Source organism: Kogia breviceps, chromosome 18, assembly GCF_026419965.1.
Source record: "Kogia breviceps isolate mKogBre1 chromosome 18, mKogBre1 haplotype 1, whole genome shotgun sequence".
Classification (NCBI taxonomy): domain Eukaryota; kingdom Metazoa; phylum Chordata; class Mammalia; order Artiodactyla; family Physeteridae; genus Kogia; species Kogia breviceps.
This window is the reverse complement of record NC_081327.1, coordinates 5,547,867-5,568,613: the sequence shown is the minus strand read 5'-3', so window position 1 is coordinate 5,568,613 and position 20,747 is coordinate 5,547,867. Positions and strand designations below refer to the sequence as shown.

Genomic DNA, 20,747 nt, shown 5'->3' with positions numbered 1-20,747 from the left:
AGATTGGGGTTATTGTGAATAAGGTTGCTGTGAATAGTTGTGTGGACATTTGCTTTTACTTCTCATGGGTAAATATTAGTTCGGAGTGAGATTGCTGAGTCACATGGTACGTTTATGTTTAACTTTATGAAAAACGGAGAAACTGTTTTTCAAGGTGATTGCAAGAGGTTTAATGGTGACTCTCAAAAGATATGTCATTGTCCTAACTCCCCAGAACCTGCAAATGGGATCTTATTTGGAAAAGGGGTCTTTGCAGATGTAACTGAGTTAAGGATTTCCAGATGAGATCATCCTGGATTTAGAGGGGTCCCTAAATCCAATGACAGGTATCTTTATAAGAGAAAGGCAGAAAAACAAAAAACAAAACCCCCCACAAACCCCATGTAGGGTTGATTGTAAGCAACTTAGGCCTATTCAAAGCAAATTAGTGATTTAAAAAAATTGTCCTGCTTACATTTCCTTACCCGGAAACATCTTTCTCTCTTCTGGAACAGCTGATACTTACATTTTAGGTCAGTCAATATTAAAGTGATTATGAAGATTCCTAAGGAACAAATATATTCTAATAATATATAATAATTATTAGTAGTTATATTCACCATTATTATCCATATTATTAGCTAACATCTGAGTCAGTTACTATATACCAAATACCACGCTAAGTGTCTCACGTGTCTTATTTCACTTAATCTGCATAACATTCTTGTGAAGTAGGCATTATCATTTCTCTACCCTACAGTTAAAGAAATTGAGGCATAGAGAGGTTATATACTTTGCCCAAAGTCACAGAGCTAATACATGGGGAGGAGAATTTGAGTCTAGGCTCAAATTCAAAGCTCACTTGTAGGGACTTCCCTGGCGGTCCAGTGGTTGGGACTCTGCGTTTCCACTGCAGGGGGCACGGGTTCGATCTCTGGTGGGAGAACTAAGATCTTGCAAGCCGCGTGGCGTGGCCAGAAAAAACAAAAACCAAAAATGACAACAAAAAAACAAAGCTCACTTGTGTACCAGATAAACTTGCTGAATGTACTGGCATCGTCAAAGTTGGCAAAAAGAATAAACGAGCAGCATGCCCAGTCGAGTACGACGTTAATTTAAAGGATAAGTTTGGCATGATAGCCTGTCTTCCTAAGGGTATTTTCAAGATATTTATTAGGTTAAAATCAACTTGCAATTCTTGTGGATGCTAATAGGCTGCCTTGTTTGCCTTTAAGCTGAACTTTACAAATAGCATTGTACCTTTCTAACCTTGACATTTATTAGAGTTTTGAAAACTGCTCATTCCTCAAGAGAGTACATGTCCTCCTAGTTAGAGTGCAATAAAAACAACAACAACAGTGTTCGATGTGCTTTAAAATCGAGGGAAAGGGAGAGGGAGATTTGAGATACAGAGACACAGGGGACAAGGCGATGTGAAGACAGAAACAGAGATTGGAGCGACGCATCTACCAGCCAAGGAACGCCAAGGGTTTCAGGTAGCTACCAGGAGCTAGGTGAGAGGCATGGTACGAATTCTCTCCTAGAGCCTCAGCAGGAACCGACCCTGCGGACACCTTGACTTCAGACTTCTGGCCTCTAGAACTATTAGAGAATACATTTCTGTCGTTTTCAGCCAGCCACTTTGTGGTGATTTGCTGCGGCAGCCCTAGCAAATGAATACAGGGGCTGTACTATTTTTTCATGGTTGAATTTTTTGAAATGCTGTATATGGGCAGGTGGGTGTGAATTCATGTCATGTAGTGGACATTCAGTACTTTGAAGGACGGTCCCCTGACTGCTGCCATGTGATTCTTTTTTAAAAATTAGTTATTTAGTTATTTGGCTACGTTGGGTCTTAGTCGCGGCATGAGGGGTCCTTTGCTGCGGTGTGCAGGCTCTTTCCTTGCGGCGTGCGGGCTTCTCTGTAGTTGTGGCGCGTGGGCTCCAGCGTGTGTGGGCTCAGTAGTTGCGGCACGCACTGCCGTGTGATTTTGTTGGGGCTGTCAATCAAGGGACCCCCCCCCCCCCGGCCATGTTCTCTACTAACAAACCGTTATGACTTCAGGAGATGAATTCACAGCTAGGCAAGAAGGGATGAGTTCCTGAGGGGGTCTGAGCCAATCTAGGTGAGACGGGCAGTGGAGGAAGACTCAGACATGACAGGTGTATGGCTCAAGAGCAAGCTTGCCAACTGGACACAGGCTTAGTTTGAGGTGATGATCCAAGGTCCGAGCAGGACCAATCAGGATCCTTTTCCTGAATGATATGGAAGCAGGGAGACAGACAGAGAGAGAGAGAGAGAGAGAGAGAGAGAGAGAGAGAGAGAGACTATCCTAATTTTGTTTCCAATTTTTTTTTTGCAACTGCAGCAGGTTCTGTTAATTTCCTACCCAACAATCATTCCCCTTTCTGTGCTGCCTTGCTGGCAAGGGCCACATCCCACGATGTAGACTAGAAATGACAGATGCTCACTTTCCAGACTGCTTTGCAACCCAGGCTGGCCATAGAACCCCCTCTGGCAAATGAGAGGGAGAACTCTTCCGGGAAGAAAAAAAAGCGAACACATAAGGGGAGGCCTCTGTCCACATTTTCTGCTTGGGATGTCACCGTCTGAGAACACATGTGGTACCGTTGCAGACAGTTTGTACCCATGAGGGGAAAGCAAAACAATTCTCACAGACGCCAACTCAGTGCCTGACACCGAGCAGCTGAACTAACCCTGGGACTTTGTATCTTTAAAATCTTTGTTAGATGAGCAAAAGAAATCCCTACCATTTCAGCTCTTTCTGTTTTCTGCAGCCGAAGGCATGATGGCAGACGCAGCTTTATAAGCCTGCAGTTCCAAATGGCCATTTATTACCACCACAAAGGCCTGCCTGAGAATGAAGTCAATAAAGGACAAAGCAGAATCACTCGAACACCTGGATCCAACCATGCCTGAAGTCCTTCTGTACTCTCAGACTTCCCTGAATGTCTTTCCATTCTGCTTGTGGCTTACAGTAGTTTGGGTTGCCTTTTAAAATATTAATTAATTAATTTTCGGCTGCGTTGGGTCTTCGTTGCTGTGCATGGGCTTTCTCTAGTTGCGGTGAGTGGGGGCTACTCTCTGTTGCGGTGTGCGGGCTTCTCATTGCAGTGGCTTCTCCTGTTGCAGGGCACAGGCTCTAGGCACGTGGGCTCAGTAGTTGTGGCGCACCAGCTTAGTTGCTCTGCAGCATGTGGGATCTTCCCGGATCAGAGCTCTAACCCGTGTCCCCTGTGTTGGCAGGCGGACTCTTAACCACTGAGCCACCAGGGAAGCCCCTGGCTTGCATTTTGTGTCCTGTAATCACAGTGGTCCTGGCCAATGTGAAATTTAGAAAGGCTCAGATAAATCAAGTTGCCAAAGGTCACCCAGGCAGTGAATGAAACATTTGTCTGAATGCAGAGCCAGGATGTTCCAACCCAGCTTCCCGGTCCCAGAAAGCACAGGAGCCCTAGATGGAGTGAGACCCACGGTATGTGTTTATTCTGGCATCGATAGCAGCAGCGGTGGGGGTCTGGCCAGACGGGGGATGTGATGAACAGAAAAGGTAGACACACGTGTGTGTGTGTCTAGGGGAACACGAAGGATTGGTCTGTTGACATTCACGGTGAGAACAAGGGTTAGGACACCAAGTCTTGTACAAACAGCAAAGAGACACAAAGACCGACAGAGGTTTGGGGAGGGGGAGGGGTCCCCCAGACATGCATGGCCCCTCGCCTGGATGGGGAGCCCCGGGGAAGGGAGGACAGACACAGTGGAGACTGAATGCCCCCCACCCTGAAACAGGGAGCTGGGCCCGCCTGCCTTCCATCCCCACGCCTCCAGGGGTAGAAGGGTGGGCAGGCCCAGGGCTGCCCCGCACCACGTGGCTCGGACGTTATGGCTTCGAGGAGATGAATTCACAGTCCGGGCAGGAGAGGATGGGGTGCTGAAGGGGCCTGGTCCCATCCTGAGCTTAGGCCAGACCTGCAGGACCGGGCAGGGAGGAAACATCAGTGATGGCAGAGAGTAGGCCCCTGAGCTGCTGTAGCTCTGTCACCACCCCAGGGACCCAGAGATCCTGGTCCTATGTCTCTCCATCCTCAGACCCAGGAGTCCAGCCCCTCCCACCCCTGGTCTGGGCTCCTTACCTCTCACTCTGAGTTCTCTTTCTCTGACAATCCTTTGCTGCCTTTTGTGAAGCTGGTCAAAGTCTTTTCCTGAAAAGGGAATTCCAGAAGGCTTAGGAGTAGGGGACAGAGACAAAACAGTTGCTAATCATCAATCTAATAAGACATCAAACCTGTTTTCTTTTTTTTTTTCTTTTTTGTTGCGACTTGAGGCTTCTGGGATCTTACTTCCCCAACCATGGATTGAACCCTCGCCCTCGATAGTGAAAGCGCAAGTCCTAACCACTGGACCGCCAGGGAATTCCCTGTTTTCATCACTTACAGTTCTCTTTTATGCCTGGCTCTGAAGTGATGGGACAAGTGGTACAGCAGTCCCATTCTACAGATGCAGAAACTGAGACACAAAGAAGCAGTCAGTGGAAATGTGAGGAGAGATGAGGATACTTGGGGTGATGGGGAAGGCCCTGCAGGGCCTCTGAGGAGCTGAGACCCAGTCCTGGGGGTGCCGCGGAGCCATGGGAGGGCTGAGCAGAGAAGGGGCAGGGTCAGCTCTGGGAGTGGAAAGGTGCTCTGGGGCCACATAACACTACTGGCTGAAGGTCAAGGTCAGGGCCAGACTCTGCCAGGGTTCAGCTCCTCTCTGCTGAGGAACACAAGCAGGACACACAGGAACTTCCAGAGAAGTTTGTGAATAAACGAGTGAGTGAATTAGAAGAGTGAGTGATGGGAGGACGGAGAAGCTGCCATCTGTTTATCTAAGTACAATCACAGTCTTTTCAAAACTCACATCTGAGTTCTGTGCTCAGCCCTTTAAGTCCCCCCGCACCCCCAACCCAGGAGAAAAGTCCAAAGCTGGGCCAGACTGGTCAATTCCAAGTGAGGAACTGACTCCTAGTGTAAAATTTAAGGTGCATCCAAACTCAGCAATCAAGATAAATGCTATTGTAATGCAATTTTTAAAAAAAATCAAAATTAATGCAAAAAAAAATCCATGATGAGCAAAAATACAAATTTTAAATAAAAGCCAGTCCTGTGCCATTTTAAATAAATTTTAAATGAAACTTGTTTTATTTAAAATTTATTTTATTTATTTAAAATGAAAATTTATTTAAATTGTAAATAAGGGCCAGTTCCTGGGCTCAAGAACTGGAGAGGAAAGGAGAAATATGTACCTGATTTTTCTGTATTTAAATTTTTTTTTCCCTGGCATATTAAAATAATTGAGAAAATATTGAAAAAAAAGAAGTGTATTGAAATTCACATTGTCTTAAGTTTAAATGTTTAATTTATACCCTACAAAGAATTTAGTATAATTTTACTTTCTTGGCTTTAGTGACAGCAAATTCATCAATAGTTTCAAAATCTACTTCTTTGCTTTTCTTGGTTTCAGAGAGAACCACGTTTGAAAATTTCTCTTGACCAAGTAGTGATCTTAAATTTTTAATTAAAAAATTGTTAGGCTGGTTCTTGCGTGACCCACAGGGCCTCTTGGGATCTGCTCGTACCCCTTCTTTGTCTGCCCCAGGCTCACGGCTGACATCAGCCTCCTCGATGATTCCGAGGAACGGGCAGCCTTGCCCTCTCCCTACAATCTTCTTCACCTGAGCCCATTCTTCCTTTTCAACCTCCAGGCCTCTGCTCAAATGTCACCTCCTCCAAGAAGCCCTCCATGACGCCCTAATCTAAAGGGCATCCTCCATCTCCCATCCAGATTCCCTCTACCTCACAGATTCCAAAATGTTTTGGACCACAACTGACAGGGAGAAAAATAAATGAACACTATGATCCTTGGTTTGCTGCCCTGTGAAAATGTCTGTTCTGTTCTATTTCAACTTTATTTTCTTATTCAATTTTCACAGCCTGCTTTAAATAGCAAATAAAGAAAACCCCACTCTATTTTATCACCTAGTGTTTTCCTTTTGTTTTCGACTTAGCACCGTGGGTAATAATAATAATAGTAGCTGACTATTTACTGAGCCCTTACTAAGAGGCAGACAGTCCTGCATTAACTCACTGAATCTTCACATCTATCCTAACAATAGGTGCTATTAACGGTCCCATTTCCCAACAGAGGAAACTGAGGCACAGAGAGTTCAAGTAACTTGCTCTAAATCACACCGCTAGAGATGGTAGAGCGGGGCTTCGAAGCTAGGCTGACTCCGCAGCCCACGGAGACGTGGCGCGTTGCGTGAGTGAAGGGGCCGGCGGCGGTGGGAGGGGCCTCGGGCGGCGCCACGCACCTCCAGCAGCTGGTGCCAGTGCTCCACGGGCTTGCGCGGGTTGGCCAGCATCTCGGCCCAGTGCTCGCGGCCATGGGGGTCGGCGGCGTCGGAACCCACGCGGCACACGCCGATCACCTCGTTGTGTCCGATGCTGGGGGTCAGGGGTGGGGGGCCGGTGAGCCCCTGAGAGGAAGGGAGGCGGGCCCGGCCCCGCCCCCTGCTCTCGCCCCGCCCCCTCACACGACCCGCGCCCTCACCAATCATAGTCCACCACCGCGATGCTCAGCCCCACGTTCTCCACGCTCTCGGGGGCCACGTCGAACACCAGCGCCTCGTTGTACGTGGGGTTCAGCGTGTTCTTCTTGATCGAGGTTTTCCGCTTCTTCAGACGCCGCCCCTCGCTGATCAGAGAGGCCTTCACGTAGGGGTCTGGGGGCGGTTGTGGAGACCACTGAACCTCGACTTCCTCAGACCCGACTGCGGACCCCAGACCCCTCTTCTCCCAGGCCCAAGAGACTGGATCCGCAGCCTTTTCCCCCCCAGGCCCTCCTCCCTCAGACCCAGGGGTCCAGGCGCCCAGCCCCTCCTCCCTCAGAGCCAGGAGTCCACGCCCCCGGCCCCTCCTCCCTCAGACCCAGGAGTCCCGGCCCCCGGCCCCGCCTCCCTCAGACCCAGGAGTCCCGGCCCGCGGCCCGTCCTCCCTCAGACCCAGGGGTCCCGGCCCCCGGCCCGTCCTCCCTCAGACCCAGGGGTCCCGGCCCCCGGCCCCTCCTCCCTCAGACCCAGGGGTCCCGGCCCCCGGCCCCTCCTCCCTCAGACCCAGGAGTGCCGGCCCCCGGCCCGTCCTCCCTCAGACCCAGGAGTCCAGGCCCCCGGCCCCTCCTCCCTCAGACCCAGGGGTCCCGGCCCCCGGCCCCTCCTCCCTCAGACCCAGGGGTCCCGGCCCCCGGCCCCTCCTCCCTCAGACCCAGGAGTGCCGGCCCCCGGCCCGTCCTCCCTCAGACCCAGGAGTCCAGGCCCCCGGCCCCTCCTCCCTCAGACCCAGGGGTCCCGGCCCCCGGCCCCTCCTCCCTCAGACCCAGGAGTGCCGGCCCCCGGCCCGTCCTCCCTCAGACCCAGGAGTCCCGGCCCCCGGCCCCTCCTCCCTCAGACCCAGGAGTGCCGGCCCCCGGCCCGTCCTCCCTCAGACCCAGGAGTCCCGGCCCCCGGCCCCTTCTCCCTCAGACCCAGGAGTCCCGGCCCCCGGCCCGTCCTCCCTCAGACCCAGGAGTCCCGGCCCCCGGCCCGTCCTCCCTCAGACCCAGGAGTCCCGGCCCCCGGCCCGTCCTCCCTCAGACCCAGGGGTCCCGGCCCCCGGCCCCTCCTCCCTCAGACCCAGGAGTCCCGGCCCCCGGCCCGTCCTCCCTCAGACCCAGGGGTCCCGGCCCCCGGCCCGTCCTCCCTCAGACCCAGGGGTCCCGGCCCCCGGCCCGTCCTCCCTCAGACCCAGGGGTCCCGGCCCTCTTCAGATGCCAGTGCCTTCAGATGCCAGCGCCTTCCCGGAACCCACCTGAGAAGCCAGTGAGGTCCATCGCTTTGAGGTTAGAGGCTTTGATGATGGTCACGGTGAGGCGCCCGGCCGTGGGGAGGTAGCAGAGTGAGAAATTGAGCTCCCCAAGATCTGCCTTTTCCTGCAGTTGGGGAAGGAGGGTCAGCGATGCCTTGCCTCAGCCTCCCGCTGTGTCTCCCTGGCTTCCTCTCCCATCCCCAGACTCCAGCTCTCCCCCCACATCTCCAGGGCTCAGGTTTCCCATCCACTTAACAATCTGACTTCGGGCCAAAGCTGGTAACTCCGGGGCCACAGCTGCCTGCCACCGTCAAATCCTATTTGTTCTGCAGGGAAGACTGGAAGAGGCATGGGTTAGGGGAGAGCAGGAGAGGGACAGAAAGAGGGAGAGAGAGAGAGAAGAACACGGTGAGAAGGAGACTGAGACAGAGATGCAGACTCTGAGAGATACAGTCAGAAAGACAGACCCACAGAGTTCTAAAGTGCGAAAGACCCAGACGAGAGAGGGGTGGTGGAGAGCCAGACAGGGGAGCACAGAGGGGGAGGGCAGGAGGAAGAGGGGCATAGACTCAGAGGAAGCACCGAGGCCTGGGAGGGGACAGAGTCCCCAAGGGGCAGGACTAGGGATCCAGAGAGGGGGACAGAGACTTGGGGGGTATGGACACCCAGAGAGAGTGACAGAGACCCAGAATGAGAGGGGAGGGGAAAAGACCCAGAGAGAGAGAGAGAGAAACAGAGGCAGAGACCTACATCGAGAAAGGGACAGAGATCCAGAGAGAGTGGGGCAGAGAAAAGTCACAGAGAAGTCAGTCTTAAGGCAGGAGACAGCCAAGAACCAGACAGAGGTTACAAGGAAGGCAGACCCTTTGCTGTGACACACACAGATGGACCTGGAACAGTGGCCAGAGCTAGGGGACCTGTGACCCGCCTGTCCCTTCCTTCAGCCTCATCTCGGCCCCTCGCCTCCCAACCACACTGATAGGAGCCCAGGTCCCTAGACTCCCCACTCAGTCCCCTGAGGCTTTGCTCAGGCTGTTCCCTTGGCCTACAATACCCTTCCTCTCCATCTCCTCTCAGCCAGCAAAGCCTCGGCTTAGCTCTCACCTCTTCCCACAAGCTCCCAGATTCCCTGCAGCCCTGAGCAGATGCTCCCCCTGTGTGTCCCCGTAATGCTGGCCCCTGACAGCAAACTGTGTGACAACCTAGACCCACAGCTCCCGAGGACTGTCTGGGGTCCCCGGGTCTTGATCCTGAAAAAAAACCAGTTGTTGAAGGAATGCATGAATAAATGAAAGAATGAGCGATACCTGGAGCGATCAGGAGGGGGAGAGAAAACGAGAGGTGACAAAAGGAGACAAAGGTGGATGCAGGAGGGTGCCTTCGGGCGGGGCTGCCTTGGGGAATGACAGGGAGTGGGGCTTGGTGCGACAGACTTGGGTCCTGGGCATCAGGACCCTACGACTGGGCACATGATTCTCAGAGGCTGGGCTTGGGGGACTGAGCAAGCAGGCTCCGGAGAGTCCGGTGAAGGTGCTTTAGGAAGAGCCATGGGCACCTGGTTCAACCGTGTCATCGTACGTATGGGGAAACTGAGGCTCGGAGAAGGGAAGGACCTGGAGTAGGGCCACCAGGTGGGCAAAACCAGCCCTCGCGTGATAGGAGGACAGGGATCAACCAGCCCTGACACACACAGCTACCCCAGATTGGCAGAGAGCTGGAATGTTGGGAAACCCACAGATTGGAACTGAGAGGGCTGAGGAGTTGGGAGGGTGTGGAGTTTGGGGTGTGGAAGGGGTCAGGACACCCAACGAAGACCTAGGGGCTGGGTTTGGGGAAGGACTGGATGTACAGGAGAATGAGGTTGTAAGAAATGAGGAAGGGGCCCATGGGGGGTGTTGGGGGAATTGGGGAGAGGTCAGGATATTGGGGATCCCAGTATGTCCGAGGCTTGGGGCATCAGGCTATCAGGATTCTAGTGGAGACCATGAAGAGACAGAGGATTAGATTATATTAGAGAATCTGAAAGTCAGCGGTTTGAAACAAAATGTTCAGAGATCAGAAGTGTTGGGGGAGTTCAGGAAGTCTGGGAATTGGAAAATTGGGAGCTTGTGAGGGAAAGGAAGTTGGGAAAACAAAAGCCAAGCACTTTGGGCTTGGGAAGTTGGAGGGCCCGGAATCTAGGGCCAGAGGGCAGAAGTCACGGGGTCATGGCATGGAAGTTTGATAAAGCTGGCCGGTGGGTACATGGGCGTCTATTATAGTTTTCTCAATGGTAACCATCAACGGGGTGGGGGGGTGAGGTGCTGGTGTCAGAAGTTGGGAAATCTGGGGCCCAGTTATGATATTAATAGTTGACAAGGTGTGGATGGGGAATGGGGGTCCATTATATCAGTCTCTATTCTTGCTTCTACGTTTGCAATATCTTACAACAAAATAAAGCTGAAAAGAAAACTCCAAGATCAAGGAGTTACAAGGTTATGAAGTGGGGGCAAGGAGATGGCAAACTGAGGGGTTCCAGGTCCCCCGGGATGGGGGATGCAGGAGCCACTGACCGAGCCACCCTCCACGATGTCCCTCCACAGCGGGCGGTCGGGGGGCTGCTCAGCCAGCTCCAGGAGGTTGTCCAGAACCACCTGGCCGATGAGGTCGTGCCGGGAGAAGCGGTCAAAGTCATAGACGCTGAAGTGCAGTTTGCGCTGGGCCAGCTCAGCCAGGGGCACGGAGAACTGAAATGTCTCGTTGAACACGGGGTTCAGGGTCTTCCTGTGTACCTAGAGGGGGTGGGCGAGGAAGGGAGACAGACACCATGCCCACCAGCCCCTTCTGCCTGGGACCCAGAAGTCTGGACCCCTACCCCCTCCTTCCTCAGACCCAGAAATCCGGACCCCCAGCCGCTACCCCCTCGGACCCAGGAGTCCAGGCCCCCGGCCCCTCCTCCCTCAGACCCAGGAGTCCCGGCCCCCGGCCCCTCCCCCCTCAGACCCAGGAGTCCAGGCCCCCAGCCCCTCCCCCCTCACACCCAGGATCCAGGCCCCCGGCCCCTCCTCCCTCAGACCCAGGAGTCCCGGCCCCCGGCCCCGCCTCCCTCAGATCCAGGATCCAGGCCCCCGGCCCCTCCTCCCTTAGACCCAGGAGTCCCCGCCCCCAACCCCTCCTCCCTCAGATCCAGGATCCAGGCCCCCGGCCCCTCCTCCCTCAGACCCAGGAGTCCCCGCCCCCAACCCCTCCTCCCTCAGATCCAGGAGTCCCGGCCCCCGGCCCCGCCTCCCTCAGATCCAGGATCCAGGCCCCCGGCCCCTCCTCCCTGGGACCCGGATGTCCAGCCCACCACTCCGGACCTTGGTCTGAAACTTTTTCTTGCGGTCAGGCAGCAGGTAGATCTTGACGTAGGGGTCTGAGAAGCCATTGGAGTCCTTGGCCGGGAGGTCCAAGGCCTGCAGGATCCGCACCACCAGCTGGTCGGAGCCGTAGAGGTACCTCAGGGCGAAGCTGATGCGGCCGCAGGGCGCACCCGTGCCGGCCTCGCCGGAACCTGGGGCCCCGCCGCCCCGCCGGCCTCCGGGCCCAGTCCCCTGGTACAACTCCGGCTTGATCTGTCCGATGAGCTTGGCTTTTTCCTCACCTCCTGGTAAGGGTAAGGGTAGGGCGGGCGGCCGCTCCTCACTGCCCGGATCCGGCTGGGAGCTCAGGGTCTGCTGGGTGAGGGGCCGGGGCAGGGCCGGGTACCTGCGTGGGTGGGGAAGACAAGGTGCAGTCAGTGGCTCCGATCTTTGCTGCATCTGAAGACCTGGGAGGCTCCTCCCTGCCTCTTCCCCAAACCCCAAACCCCACAGCCAGGTGTCCACAGACACCCACAGGTGTCTCAGCGCCTTTGCCCACTGAGACCTTGTCAAGGCACTTGAATTCTCTGAGCCGCAGTTTCTCCATCTGTGTGAGGAGGGTGACCTATCCCCTTTTCTAAGCTAGCTCCACCCCAGACCTGGGCTTGCACCAGCCTCTAGAAGCCTCCTTCTGGCCTCAAGGGGTGACCCAGAATAGCTTCTCTATGGATCCCTGGGGCCTCACACAGCCAAGACCCCCTGGTCCTGCACCTGCCCGTCTCCAAATCTCCCTCACCTGTCCTAGTCCCAGCTTCATCCTCTCCCACCTGACCATCGCTCCCCCTGGGCTGTTCTTTCTCTCTCAACTTCCTTTTCGGGCTGTCTGTGTTTGTAGAACACTCTGGAAGCCCAAAGCTCCATCCTTTACCATCTTTGCCATCTTCTCCCCTTCTCACTCACACGCTTTCCCTGGACAAGCTCAGCTGTGCCTCAGGTTTCCACGACCATCAGCAGCCTGATGTCTGCTAGATCTGTCTTCTGAGCTCCAGCCTGGTTCAGCCCACAGCCTCAGCAGCCCGTCAGACACCACATACCCCTCGTGTTCCCTGCTGGGCTCAGTGCCCCCTCCCAAGCCCACTTCCTCTCCCATTTCGCCAGAATCCACCTAGATTTGCAGGTCAGACACCTGGGGCCATCCTCATCTCCTCTCCCCCCTCCAATCCTTTCCCTACCATCTCCTGAATTTCCCCATCACTGTGGTCCCTGCTATCCGTCCTCGCTCGCATGGACCATCACACCCAGGGAGAAGCGGTCAAAGTCATGTCCAGTCATGACTAGACATGGCAGCCCAGCTGCGCTGAGAGGCAGGCATGAGGCTGGGGAAGTGGGAGGGCACCAAGCTGTGGAAAGGGATGCCGGGTGAGATGCCTTCAGCTACTGATCAGTGGGCCACTCCCTGCTCCCAGAGTGATTTTGAGGAGGTCATTAACACCCTCTGGGCCTCAGTTTCTTCATCTGTATAATGGGGGAAGGAGGAACTCAGACTAGTGTATCCATCAACCTCTGGAAGGCCTCCACAGAGACCTCAAACTATATTTTCCATGAGCCCTTGGCCAGCCCCCTGGACAAGAACCACCTATGAACCTCTGGGGCCAAGACAATCCTTCCCGGAGGCAGTTTTCCCTGGACGCTCCCCCGGGCCCCTCCCATTCAACAAGACCCAGATAAGCTCAGGGTCTCCCTCAAACCCACTGCTCTTCCTAGATCCTCTGACGGCCCCACCATTCACCCAATCAATCATCAGGCCAGACCCCTGGGTGCTGTCCTTACCTCCTTCTACCCACAGCCGTCAGCCCCCAGTTCCATCCCTGACTCTCGGCCCCCTGACTCTCTCTACCTCATCTCCTCCTCCACCATCCCCAGTTCAGCCTTGTTCTCTCCTGCCTGGATTCATGGTATCCAATCTGTCTCTCCAGTCTGTCCCCTATGTGGCCCCAGAGAGGTCTTTCTACACCCAGAGCTGTGTGATCTGGTCCTACCCACGTCCCCTAGGCTGCTTTACTGCAGCCCTGGCCTGGCTGGATAGGGACAGCTGATTTTGGGACCCACTTCCCCTGGCTTGTGAGTGACATGAGGGCAGGGTCTGTCTGCCGTGCTCACCTCGATTCTTTTCCAACACCCAGCTCAGCTCTAGCTCATATTAGGTGCTCAGTGTACATGTACAGAATGGTGCATAATGGACGGATGAACTGCAGGCCCCACCACCGATCCAGGCTTAGGGAGAAAGAGATGAATTGCTTTGTGCCTCAGGGACTCAGGGGTCTAATCTCCATTCTCTTCCACCTTCCTGATCCCAGAGTCCTGTCCTTGGCCTCCTCCTTCCTCTGGATCCAATAACCTAGACCTCTAGCCCCCTCCTCCCTCCAACTCAGGAGTCTGGAGCCCTAGCCTCCTCTTTCCCCAGGATTCAGGAATCCACACCCCAAGCTCCCTCCTTCCCCAGGACTCACGAGAGCCATAGAGGGGAAGGAGACACAGAAGAAGAACAGTAGTTCAGAGTGGACCCCCAGCCCAGTAGCCTGTCTCACCTGGTGGTGGGTGCCAGGCTTGTGACCTGCTGATGCGACTGAGCGCTGGGCAAGGCCCCACCGCTGGGGGGAAGCAGGAGCAGCCCGGAGCCTGCGCCGCCCTCAGAGGGCAGCTCCGGAGATGTCTGGCTCGGTTTGACCCCAGCGGCTACTACAGCAGCTGCAGCCTCTGGATACGAGTCCATGTCCAAGTAGGAGGGCTCTGGGGGGTCTGACCCCCCTAGGCTGCCCGGCTCCAGCAGCTCAGCGAAGGGCGCATGGTGGGGAGTGTGGGCATGGTGGTGTGGGCCCCCCAGCAGCGGATGGCCACCCAGGCCAGCCCCTAGGTGGTGCCCACCGCCGCCCACCAGGCCTGCCAGCCCGACCCCAGGGCCCAGGTCTTTGCGCAGGGGGCCACCGCCCACCGCTGAGCCTCCCTTGTCCCTCCAGGGCACCCAGCACAGCTTCCAGGACACGAAGAGGGAGACACCCAGAAGGACAATGCCACAGAACGTCACGATGACCGACAGCAGGCTCACGGAGATGTCTGGAGAGAGTGAGGACAAAGGTCAGGGGTCAGGGCGGGGTCAGAGTTTATCCTCCCATTGCTGTCCCCAAGAGCTAACCTTTAGGATTTGCCACACACCGTCCTAAGAACTCTACATGTAATAGTAGAAACTCCACAACTACTCAAGGTTGGTGTTTCTATCTAACCGTTTTAAAGATGAGGAACCTGAGAGGTTGAGTGACTTGCATAAGGCTGCACAGGTAGTCAGTGACAGATCTGGGATTTGAACGGGCGGTCTGTCATCGGATTTTAATCTTTTTATTCTCCTGACTGCTAGCCCACAGTGACTCTCTGTCAGGGAATACACCATCTGAGGTAGGACGAAGGTTCCCTAAAATGCTGAGTCGATCAAGGAGAAAGGAGACTGCATGGCACAGTTAGGCAGGACGGGGTTCAAATCCCAGCTTGCTGTGTGGCTTTGGGAACATATCTTAACCTCTCTGAGCCTGACAGTCCCCATTTGACAAATGGGAAAAATCAGTTCTGCTTCTCATAGTGCTTTTAAGGAATGCAGGGAGTAAGTGGTGTGCAGAGCAAGTTGGGGAAGATAATAGCAAACATTTCTTGAGAGGTTACTATGTTCCGGACACAGAAGTGCTTTATAGGTGTTGGCTTCCTTATGCCTGACAGGCACGCTAGGAGGTTGGCAACATTATTATGCCCGTTGTTATTTTCCACAAAAGGAAACCGAGGCCAAGAGACACGAAGTTACCAAAGACACAGAGTCCTAGAGCTGGAGCAGGGGGAGTCAGGATTCGAGTCTGGGTGCCTGGCTTTACCGTCTTCACCATTATGCTACCACACCTCAATATTTCCCAGTAAATGGTAGTTCAGACATGAATTTTTGTTAGAATAATAAATCTTATTGCTGCTGCCACGTGTATCCAACATCACCGCCCCAGCAGCTAACACATTCTGAATGCCTACTGTGTGCTGATATGCCTTTCAGGGAAACCCAAGGACAGCCCAGATCTTGAACGGAAGGTTTCTGGTTCATTCGGTAATTGGTACCAGGAGTGGGGTTTTTCAAGGAAATGTGAATTTATTTGGGGTTGACTTCGGGGTCTCAGCGAGGTGGAACACAGGGGAAATTCCTGCTCTGTACAGACCGTGGATTAAGGGGGACAGGGGGAGGAGCGGGTAACTAAACCATTGGCAGCAAGCTCAGCTGGGTGGAAGGGCTGTGTCACTTCAGGGAGCTCTTGGTGGCAAGGGGATGCCCTCTAGTCTTGAGTTGCCCACTGCATCTAAGTCAGCGGCCTATGGTGTTGATCCTCAGGAGACTATGTAACCCAAGGATGATTGATCCTATTTTACAAATAAGGAAACTGAGTGTCTGAGAGAGAGGACGTGACCCTGCAGGCCCTCCTGAACGTGGAAAGAATTGAGAAAAGGGGGCCCTTTTGGAAGAGAAGGGCACGAAGAATTGAACAGATGCTTTCCCCCACTGTCATCCTGGCCCAGAGCCTCTCCAGGTCAAAACAGCAATCCTCCAGACTCTGGCAGATTTCTCATTCCTGTCTGCCTGGACTGAGGAGCCATTTGGGTTGGGCAAGGCAGTGTAGTTGCGCGGTAAAATATTAACCTTGCCCAAAGAAACATCTGGCCCTTGATCAGCTCCTGGGGGGGGGGGCGGTGAACCTCTAAGCCCTTGGAATGTCCCGCCTGAGTGTTTTTATTTACCTGAGAAACTTGGGCCACATCAGACAGTCCGTGTAACGGTGTGATTGATGGCGGGGCCTTCGGGCCACGTGTTATCAGCTTGACCTTTGGAGGGGCTAAGACTAAGTTCAGCCCCGTGGGCAGTCAGCCACGTCTACGTGACAGAGCCCCGGTAAAACCCCTGGACACCGAGGCTGTGGTGAGCTTCCCCAGCGGGCCCTACCCTGCGCGTGTGGTCACACGTTGTTGCTGGGAGAGTTAAGGGCTGTCTGCGCGACTCCATCAGGACAGGACAACTGGAGGCTCCTGCCCGGTCTCTCCTGCACCTTACCTTATGCCTCTTTTCCCTTTGCTGATTTTAATCTCCATCCTTTTGCTGTCGTGAAATGGAGCCATGCGTATAACAGCTTTTCGGAGTTTTGTGAGTCCTAGAAATCGTTGAACCTGAGGGTGGTCTTGGGGTCCCCCATCACTCACAATTGCAGTAGTGTACTAGACTTCTGGGGTCAAAATCGGGCTCTCCTGCATACAGGCTATGAGATTCTGAGCGAGCTGCTTCAGCTCTCCAGGCCTCATTCCTCATCACTGTCCCGTGGACGTCCTGCACTCGAGGTGCTGAGCCCCACCCTGGCACTCAGCAAGTGTGACTGTCATTGTAACCTCCCACCTCATGCTTCCTGAAGGTTCTTCATCTGGACGGGGGCACTCATGATATTCCCTAGCTCTCAGGACCCTGCCGATTCCTAGCTGGGTTACCTGGGGCCAATCACCCCACCTTCTGAGCCTCAGTTTCCCCCACTGAAAATAGGGATTATAAGTATATTTCGAATTTTGTCGTAACCTATAATGGGAAAGAATCTGAAGAAGAATATATATGAATCACTTTGTTGAATCACTGTAAACCAACTATACTTCAATTAAACAATAAAATTTTAAAAAAAAGAGAAAATAGGGATTATATGTACCACAAACAATAGGGCTTATATGTAGCACGACAAAAGGTAGTGGATCTCGTATACTGTCTGGTACACAGCTGGTGCCCGGTAAGTATATTCCAACATATATTGAGTGACCACTGAGCGCCCAGCTTGTTCTTAGCGCTTCACATGCGTTAAATCATTTGAGTCTCTCAGATGCCCTATGAAGTAGTTACTTTTATGATCCCCATTTTCCAGATGAGGAAATCGAGGCACAGAAGAAGCCATTCATTTCGTACGTGGGGAAGGTGGGATTTGAACCCAGACAAGTCAGACGGACTGACTGAAGAGCCTGAGCGTCAGAGCGCTATGTGAAATGCACACAGGTACCTGAAGGGGATGTGAGGCAGCGGTGGAGGGGTGGTGAGGGAGGGCGGACAGGAGGCCCACAGGGCAAAATCCAAAAGGTCACAGGTCACGTGGACCACAGAGCTCCTTCTTCTCAGACCAGAGGTTTAGGGGACCAGCGACAGGCAGGATGGAGGCAAGACTCTAAGAGGGGACTGGCCCCGTAAGAAACAGAAAGCTGAGCAGCGCTGTTCTGAATCTCTAAAAGTCCTGGCTATAGTGGAAGCAGGGGGCTGCCGAGACGGCTGGGGATGCTGACCTGCATCGGGGCCCCGGGGATAGCCTCTGATTCGCAGGTCGTTGAACTCTTGGCACCTGTCACTGGTGTCGGCATCTCGGACCCGCGCACAGAGGTCCGAGACCAGGATGAGTGCCCGACGGCAGAGGTCGTCCTCGTAGTCTCCTGACATGGTGGCCAGCGGGTCCTGTTCTTGGGAGGGGCCAGGCGAGGGTTTAGGGGGGGAATGGGATGGGGGAGAGGGGTGGATAAAGGGCAGAAAGAGACAGAAAAAGGATAGGCAAGGGACAGCGATTGGGGGTGGATGGAGATTAGGGGAGGATCGGACAAGGAAAAAGAAATTAGGGGCAAATGGACAAGGAGGGAGAGACTGGGAAGGCCAGTCAAGGGGCAGAGATTAAGGATGCATAAATAGAGGGGTACACAGACAAGGAGAGAAAGATTAGGGTTGCACAGATGCAGGGACGGAATTTCGGGAGGGAGAGACAGCGGCACGGCCATTTCTCATTCGTGCATTCCACGAATATTCACTGAGCGCCAACTACATGAGAGGCACTGTGCCAGCTGCTGCAGCTCCAGCAGGGAACAAACCCCACGTGGTCTCCAGCTTCGTGGTGTCACAGTGCAATGAGAGGAGACAAGGAGTAAACAAGTCAACAAACACATAAACAAACACGCACCCATAAACACATATCCCTCAGACTGTGAGAAGTGCTCTAAAAGAAATAGTTGGAGGATGTGTCCCGAGGGGACCTGGAGGTGGGCAGTTGGGGGAGCCCTGTGAAATCTGAAGGGTGAGCTGGAGCCATGGGCAGCGGGCAGCGGGGCTGGGGTGAGGAAAAGCATCCAAAGCAGCAGGGACAGCGTGAGCAATGGCCCAGGGTGGGAAAGGGCTTGGTAGGTCCAGGGAACAGGAAGGTGTAGACAGGGAGCGGGGGAGAGAGAGAGATGGATAGGCGTAGAAAGATAAGAGACGATTATGTGTGGTGCTGGCTGGGGAGGGATGGAGATGAAAGATGCAGAGATAAGGACCAAGTTGAGAGAGGGAGAGATAAGGGGAGGAGAGGCAGAGATAAAGGGAAGGGCAGACTGGGGCCCAGAAGAGAGGGACAGATGACCAGACAGAGGGCAAGTTAAGGCTTGAGACGTGGGATGGACAAACCATAAAGAATAAGCTGGTGTGTAATTCATGGGAGTGTGAGAGATGGGTGGACATAGGGGCAGTGATAAGTGCCAGGAAAGAGCATGGACAGAAATATCTTTGAGAGACAAACAGTGGACAAGAGGATGGATGGGGTGCAGAAATAAAGGACAGAAAAATAACGGCCAGAGATCACAGATGGACAAAAGGATACCGAGAAGGACTGGGCAGACAGACTGGGCAGAAGGAAGGTTGGATTGGTAGGGGGGAGCGTAAAAGAGAGGGGACCAGGAGAAAGAGGTGGCTGTGGGGAGAAGGGGCATTAGCGACACATGGTTTGGAACTAGACATCAGAGATGGGCTGCAAGGAGGGTGCTGGGGAAATTAGGGACAGACAGACCAGGGCTCACAGATGGACAGGTGTCGTGGGGTGCTGCAGAAGGCCAGGACTCCGAGACAGGCGTATCAGACTCACCTGCGCTTACCCCTGCCGTGTCCTGGATGGCAGCCGAGGCGGCGGCTGGCGGTAGCCCATGGGGGTTGTAGGGTGGACACGGGGCTGCGGGCCTGTCCCTAGGAGCCAGGTGGCGGGAGGGGGTGCTGGATCTGGGGGTCGTGGCCGTGAGAAAAAGGTCAGTCCGAGCCTCACATCTTGTCCTACTCGGGCCAGCTGCTCGACCCCAGGCGACCCCCGAGAAGTCCACCCACCCCTTCCCACCTCCGGGTCCCCAGCTCCGGGGGAGCGCGGGGGGCGGGCGGCGGCTTAAAGACTACAATTCCCGGCAGGCCTTGCGCTCGCGTTGCTGCGGCTTCATAGACCAGGCTCTGCAGGGACTGATGGGAATTGGAGTCCTTAATACCTCTCCCGGCTGCGGAGATGGGATTTTTTTTGGAGGTGGGGGGGTTATGAGATGCCGGGGTCCCAAGGCGCTGCAGGGGAGAGGAATAATGTCTGGGACCTCGAGAAGCCGCGGAGTCCTAAGTCCTTAGGGGCCATGGAGTGGGTAAACCATCCCCACGCTCGGGGGATCGGTGGGCGAGGTTGGGGTACACCCAGGTGTTTCGGGACCCCCCCTTCCAGGGCCACGTGCCCCTCCCCCGGGGCGACCAGCAAACGGTGCAGCACTCCCACTCCCGGGCGGGAGATCCGCGCACCTCTGCACTTACCCCCGTCCCCACGCGCCGTGGCCGCCCCCCGGGATGGGGCTGGGGCGGGGGCTGTGGCAAGGGGAGGGGGAGGAGCAGACTCACCCCGAGCTGCCGCCGCCGCCGCCGCCGCCGCCGCCGCCGCCGCAGCCCCGCGCGCCGGCCGAGGTGCCAGCTCGGCTCCTCCCCCCGCCCCTGTCGCAGGTCCCCGGCTCCTCCCCCTGCACCCCCTCCTTCTTGCCCTCGGAACCTGCGGCTTCAAAGCCCAAATAGCGCGGCCGCAGCGAGGAAGAAGGGAGATTTCCGCGCACTTCCACAGACGAGGATGCAGAGATCTGAGGTCATGACCCTCTGCTCCCCCAGGACCCAAGGGTCCTGGACCTCACCCCCTCCTCTCTCAGAGAAGTCCGGGACCCCAGTCCTCTCTTCCCCCAGGACCCAGGGTACTGAGCTTCCAACTCCCTCCATTCTCAGATCCAGGAATCCACCCCTCCTGCTCCCTCCTGCCTTGGGGACCCAGGAGTCCCGACTCCCCAAGCCCCTTCTCCGCAGGACCCAGGACTTCCAGTCCTCCCAGCCGAGGAACTCTGAGGGATGGCGGTGGGCGGGGGAGGCAGAGGCTCAGAATCAGCGGTCCTGAGTCTCAGCCCGATGTGGAGGTAGAAGCAAGGACCTGGATTTCAGTCCTTCCTGGGCCAGCTCCTGAGTAGATTCTCAGATACTTGCTGAGCATCTGCTGAGCGCCAGCCACTGCCTTTGTGACCTTTGCACTCTTTGCTCTGAGTTCGTTTCCTCATCAGAAAAATATAGACAATAAACCTGTTTCCTAAGGGACCCAGAGGTTTGAAAAACCAGTCAATATAGAGGGAGAGCATTGCCACCAAGTAGGTGCTTAATGA

At 54.9% G+C, this 20,747-nt stretch overlaps 1 protein-coding gene across 5 annotated transcripts; it reads right to left on the bottom strand.

Annotated features, from left to right (window-relative positions):
* Positions 1 to 3,460: 3,460 nt before the first annotated feature.
* SYT3 (synaptotagmin 3) lies at positions 3,461 to 20,026 on the bottom strand. Of its 5 annotated transcripts, none has more exons than XM_067018868.1 (11): positions 19,954 to 20,026; positions 19,178 to 19,308; positions 17,583 to 17,748; positions 13,790 to 14,315; positions 11,220 to 11,607; positions 10,434 to 10,652; positions 7,885 to 8,005; positions 6,593 to 6,764; positions 6,354 to 6,486; positions 4,135 to 4,203; positions 3,461 to 3,970 (listed from the first exon to the last, which is right to left on the bottom strand). In XM_067018868.1, the coding sequence occupies exons 3-10, from the start codon at positions 17,731 to 17,733 to the stop codon at positions 4,138 to 4,140; spliced, it is 1,776 nt and encodes a 591-aa protein (XP_066874969.1). In that variant the 5' UTR covers positions 17,734 to 17,748; positions 19,178 to 19,308; positions 19,954 to 20,026; the 3' UTR covers positions 3,461 to 3,970; positions 4,135 to 4,137. The 5 variants fall into 5 exon arrangements, with proteins under 5 accessions (XP_066874969.1, XP_066874972.1, XP_066874970.1 ...); XM_067018871.1 differs by having other exon boundaries at positions 17,583 to 17,753; positions 19,954 to 19,990; XM_067018869.1 differs by lacking the exon at positions 19,954 to 20,026 and adding an exon at positions 19,870 to 19,930.
* Positions 20,027 to 20,747: the final 721 nt, after the last annotated feature.

What these genes read in the sequence shown, in the direction of transcription:
- SYT3 (XM_067018868.1), bottom strand. Translation starts at nt 17,733, where the DNA reads ATGTCAGGAGACTACGAGGACGACCTCTGCCGTCGGGCACTCATCCTG. An exon ending in AGCCTGGCACCCACCACCAG is followed by an intron (nt 11,608 to 13,789) that starts GTGAGACAGGCT and finishes CCACCCACGCAG; the next exon opens with GTACCCGGCCCTGCCCCGGC. An exon ending in GCGGTGGTGGACTATGATTG is followed by an intron (nt 6,487 to 6,592) that starts GTGAGGGCGCGG and finishes CCTGACCCCCAG; the next exon opens with CATCGGACACAACGAGGTGA.